General features: G+C 38.1%; 2 protein-coding genes across 3 annotated transcripts in view; both read right to left on the bottom strand.

Annotated features, from left to right (window-relative positions):
* Positions 1 to 870: 870 nt before the first annotated feature.
* Positions 871 to 13056, bottom strand: si:ch73-40a2.1 (ephrin type-A receptor 7). The gene is made up of 15 exons (XM_053628816.1): positions 12264 to 13056; positions 11532 to 11593; positions 10804 to 11416; positions 9739 to 9894; positions 9218 to 9544; positions 8786 to 8948; positions 7623 to 7720; positions 7307 to 7411; positions 7091 to 7171; positions 5459 to 5551; positions 3564 to 3685; positions 3309 to 3418; positions 3055 to 3214; positions 2832 to 2965; positions 871 to 1429 (listed from the first exon to the last, which is right to left on the bottom strand). Exons 1-15 carry the CDS (start codon positions 12355 to 12357, stop codon positions 1114 to 1116), a joined length of 2634 nt encoding a protein of 877 aa, XP_053484791.1. The 5' UTR covers positions 12358 to 13056; the 3' UTR covers positions 871 to 1113.
* Positions 13057 to 14453: 1397 nt separating this feature from the next.
* ehbp1l1a (EH domain binding protein 1-like 1a) overlaps positions 14454 to 16416 on the bottom strand; it is a 49794-nt gene continuing 47831 nt past the window's right edge. For both annotated transcript variants that reach the window (XM_053628821.1, XM_053628822.1), the window contains one exon: positions 14454 to 16083. In XM_053628821.1, coding sequence (XP_053484796.1) covers positions 16053 to 16083 — 31 coding nt within the window. In that variant the 3' untranslated portion in view covers positions 14454 to 16052. The remainder of the gene's footprint in view (positions 16084 to 16416) is intronic.

Below are 16416 nucleotides of genomic sequence, written 5' to 3' on the forward strand. Positions count from 1 at the left end.
ATGGGCTTGTGGTTGAATCTGGGATAGCTGCCTATCTTGCAGCATCCCATGAAGGTGAACGTATTTTAATGAAACTTTCTGGTGGTAGCATGATGGCGCCCCGGATCAGCTCACCTTATTGTCTGTTGAGTTTCACATGCTGTTTTGCATGCATTTCCTCCAGGTTCTACAGTTTCATCCCCCTGAGCAGTATAAGGTGGTTACTAAAGATGAATGAATGGATAGATGAATGGATGAATTTTCTGAATTACTGCACAGCTGCCATTAAAGAAAAAGGAAAACCAACAGAATCACTCAGTTGAGTATTTATGTACATTTAAATACATACAGTAGGTGTCAGTATACTGGATGAAGGTTTCGATTATAATATATAACATTCAATTTTGTTTGAGAAATGGTACCTACTAGGATCTGGCAGGATTGTCCCATGCAAAAGTGGAAGTAGAGTTTCACAAGCTTGCATCGATTCTGACAAAGTGTTTAAGTGTTTTATGATCCATTCTGTCACTGTTAATCATTCTGGGAGACATTTAACAGCTCTGCAAGAACATGCAAAAAGAGGTAGAGTAGTGGAGGGGAAGAATTCAACTGTGGTTGCTAGCACAGATCCATGAGACCACTGTATCAAGGGTAGGCTGGAAGGGGCTAATAACTTTGGCAAAGATTATATCAACCAAATTTTGCCTTGTATAGTATTTGTCAATTCTGATCAGAGTGTGGTAATTTTTCGAAGCTTTTTACACAGTGAGTACTGGTAAATGAGCTCTTCATCAGATGTCTAATTGATTTGACATTAGGCCACTATTTCTGTGGGACTTTCTATGTCTGTTAGTGTTAGTAAGAAAATACTTTTTCTTTTCATGTGGCTGTATGAAAAACAGTAATCACTGTTGATCACAGAAATATTAATCTGGCTTTATGGTGTTGACAAGTGTCGTGTTTAGAAACATGGACCGAATTTTAATGTCTGAATTATGAATACCGTAGGCACTTAATTGAAAGCGTGCACACTGGATTGGACGTTTTATTTTTTTATTTTAAAAAGTTAGTAAATTTTTTAAAAATATATATATGCAAATTACATCAAGAATTTGGGCCTCCATTTTTGACAGTCTACATGGCACGTTTATTGAAGAGCATATATCCATCCTCTTCGTCTTCCTTCACCTCCTCTTTCCTTTTAGCGCAGTCTGTTCTGGCCTCTGGCGAGGGCAAGTAAATGTTTCCTACAGCTCCCTCAGGGTCAGGCTCTGCAGCACTGCTCTGGGTGGCGTTGGCTGCCTCCAGGCCCTGGTTGATGTAGTAGCTCTCTTTACTGGGCTCCAAGGGCGGAAGCTCACACAGTAGAGCTTTAAGTCTCTGAGCCAGCTCTGCAAAACAAGGCCGCTGTGAGGGCTCTTTGTGCCAGCAGCTCAGCATCACCTCATATCTGAAAGGGTGATAGAGGAAGGAAAAAAGAGGACAACACAAGGAGATTTAGAGACTACTAGAGCTTTTGAATTTCTCGGTCGATACTGAATTTAAAAGCCCATGCTCAACGGTTATTTTTATAATGAATTTCACAGGCTCTGTTTATGTCATCATATAAAGATCTCAGTTCTCAGCGCCTCATGCCATATTCACAACCTTCAGGATAATTCAGGAGGATGGAAAAACCGCCTGTTATTGCTATTTAATTTTTTTTGTCATTTTTGTTTACTAGGTAAAAGTTTTTGTTGTGTTTTTTTTATCGAATATTAGCCAACGTTAGCATACTGATGTTTATCTTCCGAATATTTAATGAAATTGAAGACTTTAAGCACTTGCCTTTAAGCCCACAATTGCTACACAACTGTCTAAGTAGCAGATATACCATGTGGCCAAAAGTATATGGACACCTGACCATTAAATCTGCTGAACATCCCATTCCAAAGTTTACATCCTATTCCAATGTTGTTTGGGGTTTTGTGCTCATTCAGCCACAAAAGCATTAGTGATGTCAGGCACTGATGTTGGAAGAAAGCCTGTGGTGTAGTCAGCTACCAATTCATCCCAAAGGTGTTCAGTTGAGTTGAGGTCAGGTCTATGTGCAGGACACTTGAGTGTTTCCAAACCAAGCTTGGCAAACCATGTCTTTTTAGACCTCGCTTTGCGCTCAGGGGAACTGTCATGCTGGAACAGGTTTTGGACTCAACCCCTTTGTTTCAGTGAACGGAAATTGTAATGCTACAGCATACAAAGTCATAGTCTATATAATCGCGTGCAACTTTATGGCAAAAGTTTGGGCAAAAGGCCCACATATGGGAGTCATGGTCAAGTGCCCACAAACATTTGGTCATATAGTTACACCTGCAGTCTAAATACTGATGTGCACAATATCTGTATTCTAGCTCCTTATTATACATTCTTAACTCTGAATATGGCCATTTATTCCTATTTTTAGACTTCATTTCTTAGAACATATGGAATGTTTATGAAGGCCATTGCCTCAATTCCAGGCTTGGTCTGAGAAATCAGGGCTTTTAGAAATCTAAAAAAATTCTGGCTTACTGTATGATTCCCACCTGGAGTTTGACACAAATGGTTTTTCCAGGTCAGAAGTTGGGAATGACAGTTTTATTGTCAGCCTGTTATTGCATCTGGACTGTTAATACATGGCCAATATGAAGAAGTCTGAATTAATTCTCAAAATGGTTCTCCTCGAGTTTAAGTATACCCAATAGTCTTTGCTCTGTTTTGATTAATCTGGATACAGAGAAAGCATCACTACAGCATTCCTTCTCGAGTAGCATCTGTTTTTTCCTACTCACTGCTCATCTCTTGCTGAATGAAAACATATGGAAAGCACTCACAGTTTACTGTCACAGTCCCCCTGTTTGAGGCGATGCCCATTCTCCAGCAGTTCTAAAAGCTCATGGTTGGGGATGCCAGGATATGGAGTCCTTCCTCTGGACACAATCTCCCACATGGTCACTCCAAAGGACCACTGCATACAGTTAAAGACAGTGAAAGATTCAACAAACTATTTCAGAATAAACCCAAAAATGTGTCTTGACAGTAATATTCAGGACTGACCACATCACTCTTGCTGGTGTAGATGGATTCAGAAAGGCTTTCTATGGCCATCCACTTGATTGGCATTCGTATAGCAACCTTCTGTCTGTAATAGTTACTGCTGAAGATCTGTTTGGAAAGGCCGAAGTCAGCCACACGTACACACAGATCATCTCCCAACCTGCACGCGTGGGTGATGAGTGAGAGAGAAAAATTTTCAAATACCACTAGTTTACTGTAATATAAAATGTGCAGAAATGCAACCAAGGACTTACATGCAGTTGCGTGCTGCCAAATCTCTATGCAAAAAGCCCTTGCAGCTGAGATACTCCATGCCTGAGGCAATGTCAATCATAAAGCGTAGCAGGCTCTGATGAGGCACGAACTGAAATGAAGTAGTCAGTTACAGATGTCACAAGGAATGAGGTGATTTGTTATTTATTTGGCTTAAGTATCAGACTGCAAGTTATGAGATCTAAAATATTGTCTGGAAATGTCTGCTCGCTTGTGTATGTGTCTTTGGTATTCACCATAGGAATGTCACCATAGCGGGTGGCTATAAGAAATCGTCTCAGGTCTCCATGTTTCAAGAATGGTAGGATGACTAGTGGAACGGGGATGGATGAGTTCTGTACGGTCTCCAGAGTGACACCTGGTGGACAGACGTGGCACATAAATACACATTTCAACTTCAAGTATTTCATTACCCAATTGTCCTCTCTTACTTCAGTAACTTTTTATTTTCAACTTGCCACAGTGGAGATCAAGTTGAGGACCAAGGTTAAGCAGTAGCAGCTCATTTGAGGCAGTTTGTAAAAGGTTAACATACACTCACCATGCACTGTACATCTACTCATTCATGCAATTATCTAATCAGCCAATCATGGCATCGGTGCAATGCATAAAATCTTGCAGATACAGGCCAGGAGCTTCCAGTAATGTTCACGTCAAACATCTGAAGGGGAAAATGTGATCTCAGTGATTTTGACTGTTTGTTGGTGCCAGACAGGCTGGTTTGAGTATTTCTATAACTGTTGATCTCCAGTCTCTAAAGTTGCCCATATAGTATACTCAGAATGGTGCAATAAAGGAAAAACATCCAGTGAGCTGCAGTTCTGCAGACAGAAATGCCTGGTTGATCAGAGAGGTCAACGGCAAATGGCCAAACTGGTTCGAGCTGACTGAAAGCCTACAGTAACTCAGGTAACCACTCTGAACAACTGTGGTGAACAGAAAAGCATCTGAATCCAATAGAACAGCTTTGGGATGTGATAGAATGAGATATTTACAGCATGAAAGTGCACATGAAAAATCTGCAGGAATTGTATGATGCAATCATGTAAACATAGACCAGGATCGCAAAGGAATATTTAACATATTTGTGGAAGCCATGCCAGGAAGACTTGACCCTGATTTCAGAGCAAAGTGAGACCCTACCCAGTATTAGTGTAGTGTTGAGATGTGCGTAAGTGGCTTTTGTATTGATAATGAGTATTTATTAATCACGTATACATTACAGCACAGTGAAATTCTTTTCTTCGCATACCCCAGCATGTTAGGAAGTTGGGGTCAGAGCGCAGGGTCAGCCATGATACAGTGCCCCTGGAGCAGAAAGTGTTAAGGGCCTTGCTCAAGGGCCCAACAGTGGCAGCTTGGCAGTGCTGGGGCTTGAACCCCCGACTTTCTGATCAGTAACCCAGAGTCTTAACTGCCAAGCCACCACTGCCCCAGCTTTCTTTTATTCTGGCTTTCTGTGTTCTAGCGGTGCTCACATGTCAAAATTTGGTTCCAAGACTTGAAACTTTGTATTAGGCTGTCTTGGTCACTTGGTCACAATATGAAAAGGTACTAGTTTTACATCATGTGTTCTAAGACCATATGTAATTCAGTTTGTGTCTGCAACAGCATTATCATGGCAAAATCTGTGTCCATTTGCCTTGACACAAAAAACAACGCATGAGTAACTACAATTTATAATTATGGCATTTTTGGCAGACGCCCTTATCCAGAGCGACTTACATCTATCTCATTTGTACAACTGAGCAATTGAGAGTTAAGGGCCTTGCCAAAGGGCCCAACGGTGGTCACGTTGCAGTGCTGGGGCTTGACCTCCTGACCTTCTGAGCAATAACCCAAAGCCTTTAATCACCAAGCCACCAAAGCCCTAGCTAAAGATTAAAGATTAAAGCCCTAGTTCACACACTCTGAACTATGTTCAGAACTATAAACAAAAATAGTGTGTTTTTTTTCATGAACACACAGCTTGAGCAAGAGGCTCTTTCAAAATTAGAAAATATACACTGATTAACAGGACAATACACAGTACAGACAATAATCATATAATCCATACTAAGAAGAATTTCACAGAGACACAGACAAAACTTTACTTCTCTCGAAATAGACATTTAGAGAAGTTGTATTTTACCTAGAAGTTTCACTATGTTATCATGGTCAAAGTGCTGCATGATTTCAGCTTCCTTAAGAAATGACTGCAGATCGTCCTGGCTGTTAATTCCAACTGTAACAAGAAGTAGAAACATATTCTAAATTAAATATTTCAATGTTATCCAACACGAAGTAGGCTATAACTATATTTAACATCTTAAACGTGAGTGAGCAGAATAGTCTACGTAGTTCAGTTTCAGTATAATTTTCTGATGTATATACATTATATGACCTAAATTCAATTCACTTCATTTTTGTTTGTATAATGCTTTTAACAATGGACATTGTCACAAAGCAGCTTTACAGAAATATATCCATCCATCCAGGTCGCGGGGGAACCTGGAGCCAATCCCAGGGAGCATCACGCACAAGGTCGGGTACACCCTGGACAGGGTGCTGTCCATTGCAGTACAGAAATATATAAATTCGGGATATACATTTGAAATTGATAGATTTATCCCTAATAAGCAAGCCAGAGGCGACCATGGCAAGTAAAAACTCCCTGAGACGATATGAGGAAGAAACCTTGAAAGGAACCCATACTCATCTGAGTGACAACGGATAGTGAAATTATAAATGATTCCCTTCTATAACTGTGTACTACATTTTCAAAAGTTTGTGGACACTTGACCATCACACCCATATCTGTTTTTTGAACATCTCATTCCAGATGTAGTCCCCTTTTCCTGTTATAATAACCTCCACACTTCTGGGAAGGCTTTCCACTAGATTTTGGAGTGTGGCTGTGGGGATTTGTGTTCTTTCAGCCACAAGAGCATTAGTGAGGTCAGGCACTGATGTCAGGCGAGGCCTGAGGTTCAGTCCATGTTCCAGTTCGTCCCAAGGATGTTCAGTGGCGTTGAGGTCAGGGCTCTGTGCAGAACACTCAAGTTCTTCCACTCCAACCTTGGCAAACCATGTCTTTATGTACCTCGATTTATGCATAGGGGTATTGTCATGCTTTAACATGTTTGAGCTTCTTAGTTTCGTTGACGGGAAATCTTAAAGCTATAGCATACAAAGACATTCTACACAATTGTGTAATTCCAACTTTGTGGCAATAGTTTGGGGAAGTACCACATATGCATGTGATGGTCAGGTGTCCACAACTTTGGCCATATAGTGTATGATGCACATGGAGTATGCATTAAGTTATTGTGATAAAATGTTTCATGACAGAGGGCTGTATATACTAATGACAGATGTCATGTGTCAGATGCAAATGTGACCACTTAAGGCAGACAGACCAGATCTCAGGGGGAAAAAATGACCTAGAGTCTGATATGTAGGATAATAGAGTGAAGTGAAATCAGCTGGATTACAGCCACCCATAATAAGAGCTGGTTAGTTATAGTATATTTCATTAATAGTAATATAATAATAATAATAAATGTCAGCTCAGCACAGTGATGTCAAGAACTCAAGGTGGAAATGTCAATGTTGGATTTGTAATTGAGCCCTTTAATTTAATCTTTATATATATATATATATATATATATATATATATATATATATATATATATATATATATATATAGTAATCATAGACAAAACAGAGAGTCAATAAAAATGATTATTTTTAAAATGGTGCAGCTGGTGTATATTGTACTTGCCTCTCATGGTCTTCACCGCCACTTGGATGTTCTCATTGTCTTCTGATAAGAATATGCCCTCATAGACTGCCCCAAATTCTCCTAAAAGAGGTGAAATGCCAAACCTATTTAATATTGTACTGGACTACACCATTCAGTATGAAGAATGAACTAAAGACAAGTTCATTCTGACTGACCAGCATCTATTTATTTTTTTTAGCCTGAAGATATGTGTACCTTTCCCGAGCTCTTTGCCCAGCGTGACTCGGTTGCGATCTACCAACACGTCTTTAATACCAGACAGCAGGCTTTCATTCACACTGTCCAAAAACGGGACAGAACCTAAAGTGAGACAATGGCAGAGACAGCTCTGAGGTATAGCTCACATGTATATGTTTAATGACACTGCAGTCAACTGTACATTCACTGACACTGCTGAAATGAACTGTAAACAATTTTAAAGGCTAAATTCCAGTCATGTACCACTTCCACCAAAACTCACTGCCATCATTTTCTGTGTGTTTTAATGAGATGAAGTTTAATTAAATCTTACTGGCAGTTTGTTGAGGAGGTGTAGTTTGTGGTTCTTCAGGGGGTCTGTACACTCTACCAACACCCTGTAAAGGCATAAGCTCCACTTCTTGATCTTCCCTAAACCCAATACAGAATACAAATAATTAATAGAGATGCACCGATACTAAATTTCTCAGCCGATATCGATAACCGATTATTCAGAGTGATATCGGTCGATACCGATAACTGATACCAATAGTTCTGCCTTTTATTCTTTTCTTTTAATAATAATTAATTCCATAATTCTGAAGGCAATGCAAATTAAAAACTTTATTCTCTCCATTTCAAAAAGTTGTTTCAGATTAACTGGTCTCATAAACAGAAAACACATTATTCAAATTAACATTAACACATGAACTAAATTCTGAAGATTAAAGTAAGATTTCTTAACTTATTGAATGTTATTAATTCATATTAACATTGACTGGAATCTAAAAAACCTCCTGTTAGTCTCACACTCACTCACCACAAACAAAAGCATTTCTACTTCATCACTGAACATCAAACTGGTAATATATAATATCAACTTTTTTATATATTGACATTAACTGGATATGAAATATACTACTCTACAAATATATTTTTCTGTGCAATATATAGTTTTTTGTAAACTCATCTTCATTTAAATCTTACAACAGTGTACTGGTGCTTTAATTCAGCGCGAGCAGCTCAGCAAAAAACATTAGATTCGACGCTGAAACTCCCGCTTCACTGCTGCAGCGTCCGGTGTAAAATTTTAGCAGTGCAGAGATTACAGAGATTACAAACTGCAGTTTTGTCGTCATTCCACACAAGAGACATCATCTTTACACACAGCACGAAATCGATGTGTTTTCCCGCCCTCTTTTGACTGACAGGATATAATCGGCCCTGATCATCGGATGTTTATAAACTATATAAACTATACCGATTATTGGCCGATAAATCGGTGCATCTCTAATACTTAAGTTTATAAATAGAATGATCAAGCCCTAAGTTACACTGTATTGAATTGTTATAACAACAATAATGATAATAGTGAAATAAATAGAATAATAAAATATAGATTAAAATATTTCATTCTATATTATTTTATTTAGAGTTTTTATGTCCTTCTATTAAAATTAATTTTTTTGTTTATGAAAAAAATACCAGTTTCTTTACCTGAATTTACTATAACCTCTGCGTATAAGGCAGAACGCAGCTGATATCAGCGCCAGGAGTAGCAGTATTCCACACAGCACGCCGGCAATCACTGGAGTTTTGAGCTGTTGCCTGGCAGCAGGTGTTGGTACTGGAACAGCTGTGATTACTACTGGAGTCTTCACTGTCAGGCACACAGAGTAAATTTTTTAAATATTACCTCATACATGCTACCTAAAGGGGTTCTGATTATTACTCTTGTAGAGTCCTACATACAACCTTTAAGGATTCCCTCAGAAGGACAAAACAAAGAACCCTTAAACGTACTAATCAGACCATTTTCCCCCCTGAAATGTATGTACAGTATGGTCATATTTTGCCATCATCTAAACTAACAAATACATCCTTTATTATTACCCAGATCAACCGTTTTTGATGGGAATCATCACTTACATATAGTAATGGACTGTGAAGACCCAGATGTGCCCAGTTTCTGAGATATTCTGTTGTATGCTCTGACAGAAAGCTGGTAGCTCACATGTGCTTGTAATCCAGTAATGGTGGCCACTGTTTCAGTCAGCCCTGTGGACTGTGGAGTTATTAACATGGTATTGTCACATGGAATCCATGGAGCAAGAGATTCTTCTGTCTTTTGTCTACACTCTACATCATACATCACTTCCTCTCTTCCACCAAGATCTGCAGGCGTGGCCCAGTTCACAATCAGGTCTGTGCTACTCAAGTGATGTATAGTTAAGTTGAGCGGTGCTGATGGAGATCCTGAAAATAAATAACAGAAAGTAAGGAAAGATTTTCTCACACACGTGTTTATAGCTATATCTATCTATGTATGTCTAGCAATTTCAATGAATTACAAAGAATGTATATGTAATAAACCACTGTGATGTAAATGATGAAGAGGTTAAAAACAAGACCAAGGCTTTTTATTAATAAATTAAAGATACGTTACACACTTGTACAGCCTAGGTGTGGTGGGTCATTCTGCAATCGGGCATATCCTTCTTCACAGTCACAGTTTGAAGCACCTTCCGAGGATGTTCTACTATTGGACGGGCAAAGCTGACATTCACCACTTTCGCTGGCAGCTTTGTAGCTGCCCAGACCACAAGCTGTGTAAAAAATAAATCATAAATAAAATTACATTCATGGATATCCACCCTTATCTTGTTATCGGTTCTTTTCCCCCTAATAACACCCATAACAAGACAGGTTTTCCCCACCTCACTATATCTGATTCAACTCATTGTTCAATTTTCTAGGATTAGTAAGTGTGTTTTAGCAGGGAAATTACCAAACTATTCTACATTCCAGGCCTTCAATACCAGAGTTGGACACCCCAGATGGGTTTCTGTGTGTTTTTGTTGTGTAATTACCCCTTCACCAATAGCTCTGTACCATCGCGTATCACAAGTACCAATTACCCCTTGGCTGATAACATGATTTGACCAATGCCTGGAATGACTAATGACTTTTTTCATTAATTTTTGATGGTGACTAATACTGCTTCTCATAAACAAGCTACAAGGACATACACATCATGCATCCTCTGCATGCTACACAGGGTGATAGATTTTCAGCACTGAGTTTTCTGCATTTATTGTCAACACACTAATGCAACTCTTGCAGTTCAAATTTTCTCAGTCCTGTAGTGCTAACTCATCTCTTCACCAGTGATCACCAACCCTGTTCCTGAGAAACACCTGTCTATAGAATACAACAGAGCTGAGTGTATGGTCTTGATAGAAAATACTGTATGACATATGGTTAAAAGCTTGTTACTTTACTAATTATCAGTCATACTTTCCTTCTGATAACTTGCCTGAACAAGTAGGAACATGTCATGCTGCTTGGGTGACTTGGGAAACAGCCAAATGATGTTATGCAAAAAAATTCAGCAATAACACTGAAATAAAATGATTAATCTGACTAGGTGTACTGTATATGTCTCATGAATTATTCTTGTAGAGCTTTCATGGGTGTAAATCTTCAAGAGGTAAAAATTTAAAGCATCCTTTTACCTTTACACATGTTCCCCTCTGCTTCATAACCAGCTCCACAGACACAGAATCCTTGCATTACACCCCACTGTCCATTAGACTCGCACTCAATCATTGGGGTAGACTTTTCTTCAGCTCCATCCACACACTGGCCTCTGATCCATCTTGACCCTGCTGATGCTCCTCCAAAACTAGTCTGGTTCACTGTCATCCCGGGACATTTCATGTAGAAGACCCGTACGGACGAAATAAATATGCATGATCCACTGTAGGAGAAACCCAAATGAAAGCCATTTCTTTTGATCTTCCCCAAGTCTAGACCCTGCGCGTGATACAGGTGTTTCTCCACATCCTGAGGGCTTTTAGGCTGAGTAAATTCCTGTGGAGCTACAATCTGTTGTTGTATTTGTCGAGTCTGAGGACGTTCCACTGGTCCATCAGACTCCAGTAACTGGATTATGACAGGTGTTTTGTCATTTTGAGCAAAAAGCAGGTCCAGCTGAAGCTCATGGGCATCCTTCTTCGCCATCCATGTAGTCCACAATGTTTTTAGTCTGTTTTTCAAATTTGAATTACAGCCTTGGTAGACAGGGTGGGCTGAGGCCAGCCCCAGCTTTAACTTTATCTTTTGCCACTGAAATAAATGATTTGTAACATACGAAATTAAACATCTCAATATGCAAATTACACATTTTAATGAATGGCAGTTACAGAAAGGTTCATCACTAGATTTGAAATGAGACACATACAGCTCCAGGTGGATCGGATACCCATTGCAGATCTCTGTCTGAGGTCGAGTCCAAAATGTCCTCTGCAATTTGTGGATTCAAGTTATTATGGTTATTAAAATATGTTTTCTTCACATATAGAGTGTACATTTTATATATATACACAGTGTAAATGTTCATAAAGTATATGAATATAACAATATGTGAATATGAAAAGTATATGAAATTGTTTCTGATATTAAAACAAAATCTAAGATAATAGAAAGGCGACCTGAATAAACCCAAAATACAGTTTTTAAATGATAATGTAATTAATTGAAGCAAAAACGTTATCCAATACCAGCTATGTGAAAATGCATCTGCCCTCATAGTTATTAATTCTCTGTTTGGTTGCAGCTATTGCTGCTAAAGGTGGTACAATCAGATTTTAAGTTCAAGGGGGCAATTAGTTTTTCACATGGGTGATAGGTGTTGGATAACATTTTTGCTTCAATAAATTAATATATATATATATATATATAACTGTAGTGTGTGTCACGTGACGAAATAGAAACCCAATATAGCCAAGCCACTGTATAATGTATTGCACTTGTTCTATATCGTTTGTTAAAAAGTCAAAAATGTTTTTGAAACATAAAAAATTTTTATTTCTTTCAAGTATTTGTGTTTGATCTAATATTCTATCAGGAAAATCAGAACAAATAAAGCTAGTTAAAATAAAGTGTTTAAATTGCGAAAACTCAATTTTCTTACCTTCAATCGGGGTCAGCTGCGCTGTTGTGGCCAAAAATGTAACCGAAAACAAGTAGTAATGTAACAGTAAACAGAGGATGACAGCCATATCCATGAGAGTCACTGTGGGATTTATGATTTGAGCGAGAAAATCACAACCTGCCAACTAATTTGAACAATCATACTATTACCACACTCACACCTGTGCACTGAGCTTCTCTCCTCTACACATCGTTCTGTCTGAGCTCTCTCTCTCTCTCTCTCTTTCTCTCTCTCTCTCACTCACACGCACACACACACACACACACAATACAACCCGTCCTACTCGATGTGTCACATATTTCTCTCCTGATACTTTCCTGAATGCTGAAATAAATGTTTTGAAACGGTTGAAATGTAAAGCACTGGAGTTTTAACTGTGTTAAATAAGTACTTTAAATGCTACCTGACATGAAAGAGCTTATTTAACTACGATACTATTTAGTCTACACCTTGAGCTTTCATTGATACAAAACCTCAAGCTGTGCTATTTCGGTACATTTTGACATCTTTCCTCTTCATTTAAGTTCCCCATTTTAAAATGAACCGACCTAGCAGTTACAACTATAACCACCTAAGTTCTCACACTTCGATGTGCAGCAAAATTCCCAGTGTTGAATTAACACCTAGAGTATTGAATGAACTCTTTCAGAGTTCATTTGTGTCTAACTGGACATTTATAAACACTGTAGGTGTTAATTCAACACTGTGGATTGGAGATTTTATTCCTGAATTATTTCCACTCATATCACACTTTTAAAAATGTGAATTTAAATTGAAATAATTTTCACATTTCATGTGAATTACATTACTCAAATTCCACAATTTAAACATAAAATGATTAAAACTGTCCCTTCAACTTGATATTATTTATAATAATATAAATAATAAAATAAAATAATATAATATAAATATAAATAAAGGAACCTGTTCAGTTCTGGTGATTAGTCAGAGATGAGCTGAATGATAACCTCATCTCTGAGCATTCTTCTGCTATTCTTATGCCACATTAGGTTCATTCATAATTTTAGAAATAACTGTTTCAATCCTCCAGATAAACAATGTCTGTGATGATGAAACTGTCTCCTCTGATGTCTTCCATGTGCAAAAAAATACAACATAAAACCTTTTTTGTGGACATTAAACAGATGATACTATTAACTCATTAATTATGTCATATTTGTATATTTAATATTGGCTTTAAATGGCATTTCATATTTCTTTGGAGTGAGTGAACCCAAAACATACATTTCAAAGTGACATACTGTGGTTAAATGATGCACTGATCACTGATATCATGCAAGAAAAAAGCTTAAGTTCAAGATTAGAATCGTGTGTAATTGACACACACCTCTGTTTTACTCAAACTCATGCAATTGTACGAAGTCTGTGATTATGTTTGATGTCTGAACCGATATGCACAATGAACACTATAAGAACTCAATAATAAATATAATGTTGGGTTGTGATTTCCACCACTATAATAGTTGAGTTGAAAAAAAACACAGATGCCTGCCAGTGTTTCACTGACCCCTTTGTCACATGATGTAGGCGCAGGACAGAAGGAACTGCAGGTATGGCAGTTTAATCAAACAATAAGAAGGCCAAAGGATCAGGCAGAAATCAAAGTACAAGGCAGGCTAGGGTCAAACGATCAGGCAAACAGGCTAAACTAGGCAGGGCAGAGAATCAAGGTCAACAGAGTAAACAAAGTCAATAACCAGAAAAGCAAACACAATAAAAAGCTTGGAAATACAACAGAGACTAAGCAACTGAGCGTAATACTTCGCAAAGCTATTGTGTACAAACCGTCTCTTTATACTGTGGTTATGAGTGCTGTGAATAGGATGCAGGTGTATGTGATTAGAATGAAGGTGAGTGTTCTGGGAATTGCAGTCCATGGCGGTCATGTTTGTAGGCCACAGTGCAGGATGGGAAATGTAGTCACTGGTTTGCTGTGATATGACACCCTTGGACTCCCAGGACCCTACTTAGAGACCATGGCCCTAAGGTATCAGGTACAAGTCATCATTATTCTGTCTAGATGCAGTTAATTAATGTGTGAACTCAAGAGACTACACATATTTAAGTAAGGTGTACCACTATGATAGTGGATTGACAATAAAGATGTTGGAACAGTTCTATAATGGTCATGAAATATTTTTCACAAAATTTCAAAACATTCCATAGATTTATTTAAGATCGACATTCTGTGAATCAAGTTACATAAGAAATGTTTCTCTATTTTGCAATAGGTTTTTCCCACTGGGTTACAAGTTTTTAACTCAAATTCTATTTATAGTGAAATCCAGAAGTATTAAAGCTCTTGATAAAAATCAGCAAATATCCATAAATTGTCCATCTTCTGTACTGCTTATCCTATACAAGGTCGCCTATCCCAGGAGATTCAGAGCATGAGGCGGGGGACACCCTGGACGGAGTGCCAACCCATCACAGGGGACAATCACACACTCACACAATTTGGAAATGCCAATCAAACTACAACGCATGTCCTTGGACTGGTGGATGAAACCAGAGTACTCGAAGGAAACCCCCGAAGCACGGGGAGAACATGCAAACGCACCCGTGGTGCGCAGAGGAGGAGATTGAACCCCCAACCCCGGGTGTGCGAGGCAAACGTGCTAACCACTAAACCAATCAGCTTATATAAATATATAAACTGAGTTTAAACACATGGAAACTTGCCATAGGCTTATTTTCACCACAATTTTTTTTCAACCATAAAATGTTTTTTTAATTACTACAAAACTGTCTGCAAATGTAGCTCCAACTCAAAATTTTCAACTGTTTTATTAAGGTCATGGTTGTGTTTAAATATGTGATCAACTGCAAATGTATTTTCATATTCATTAGTTGACATGTCAACCATCTTGGATTTTTTTCTCTTTGTGTTCAGACCTCTTTGGTTTTCTCCCATGCTGATGGTCACATACTTATACTGAAGAGAATGAGAAAATGGTCAATAGCAAAAATCTTAGAGTCTTGGAGCAATTAAAAAAAAAAAAGCTCCAGCTGTTTGATTTTTCAGCAGTGTTAGAAATATGATACGGAAATATGAACTGTTGTCTGTAATATGTACGTGCAGTGTGATATTTTATCCCATTCTCTTGAAGTATGCCAAGAACTCAGGGACGTCAGGGTTTCTTAAAAAAAAAGAAAACAATGGACTAGAAAGTAATGAGCTAAGCAAAAACACGTAATTGTCTAGCCAAGAAACTAAAGAAACAGGAATTAAACACAGACACCAAGCCATGCCTCAGAATTGCATTTTACACCTGCAACGCTTTTATATATACACACCCAAGGGCCACTTTAATAGGAACATCTGTGCACCTGCTCATTCATGCAATTATTCAGCAATCCAATCATGTGGCAGAAGCACAATGCATAAAATCATGCAGATACAGGACAAGAGCTTCTGTTCATCTTCAAACATCAGAAAGGGGAAAAAACGTGATCTCTGACTTTAACCATGGGATTGTTTTTGGTCTCTCAAGTTTGAATAAATTTTAAATGGAATTAAAATGCTATATAATGCTTTTTTTCCGCAGTTGAGATATGAGTGACAGATCAACATTTCATTTCAGGAAAGCATGTAGTTTTCAGATCTATACGTAGTATAAAGTGTTCAAATGTCCCCATGTTAAAAGGCCACTACACAAGTATTAACCTTTCCACTTTCATTGCAAAATAGTTGCATGGTTTTTTCCATTATTAATCCACGTCTCTTTCACTTCTTGTTTCTGTACGTCACTGGCACGGGACTTGAAGTTCCACATTTCTAGGAAAAATGCATGAAAACAGTAGATCAAAGGCCATTTAAAAATTGCAAAAATACTTCCTGCTGTTTCTAAATCTAAGTTTCAAAATGTTCTCAACTAGAACTATGCCTTTCAGGAGCTTGAACAGTAGTTGATTTTAAAAACTAAAATACAGGAGCTATTGCACTCAAACCAAATTGGGTTATTTTTAGCCCAACGGCTTGGGAAAATATAGGACAGAACACATTTTGGGCTAAACTAACCCATCAAGTTGAGTTGTTCATTTTAACCCAGCAAATGGGTTCTTTTTCAACCCAAAGGATGGTTTCATTTTTACAGAAACGCTGGGTTCA

The sequence above is a fragment of the Ictalurus furcatus genome, chromosome 7, assembly GCF_023375685.1.
Source record: "Ictalurus furcatus strain D&B chromosome 7, Billie_1.0, whole genome shotgun sequence".
Lineage (NCBI taxonomy): Eukaryota > Metazoa > Chordata > Actinopteri > Siluriformes > Ictaluridae > Ictalurus > Ictalurus furcatus.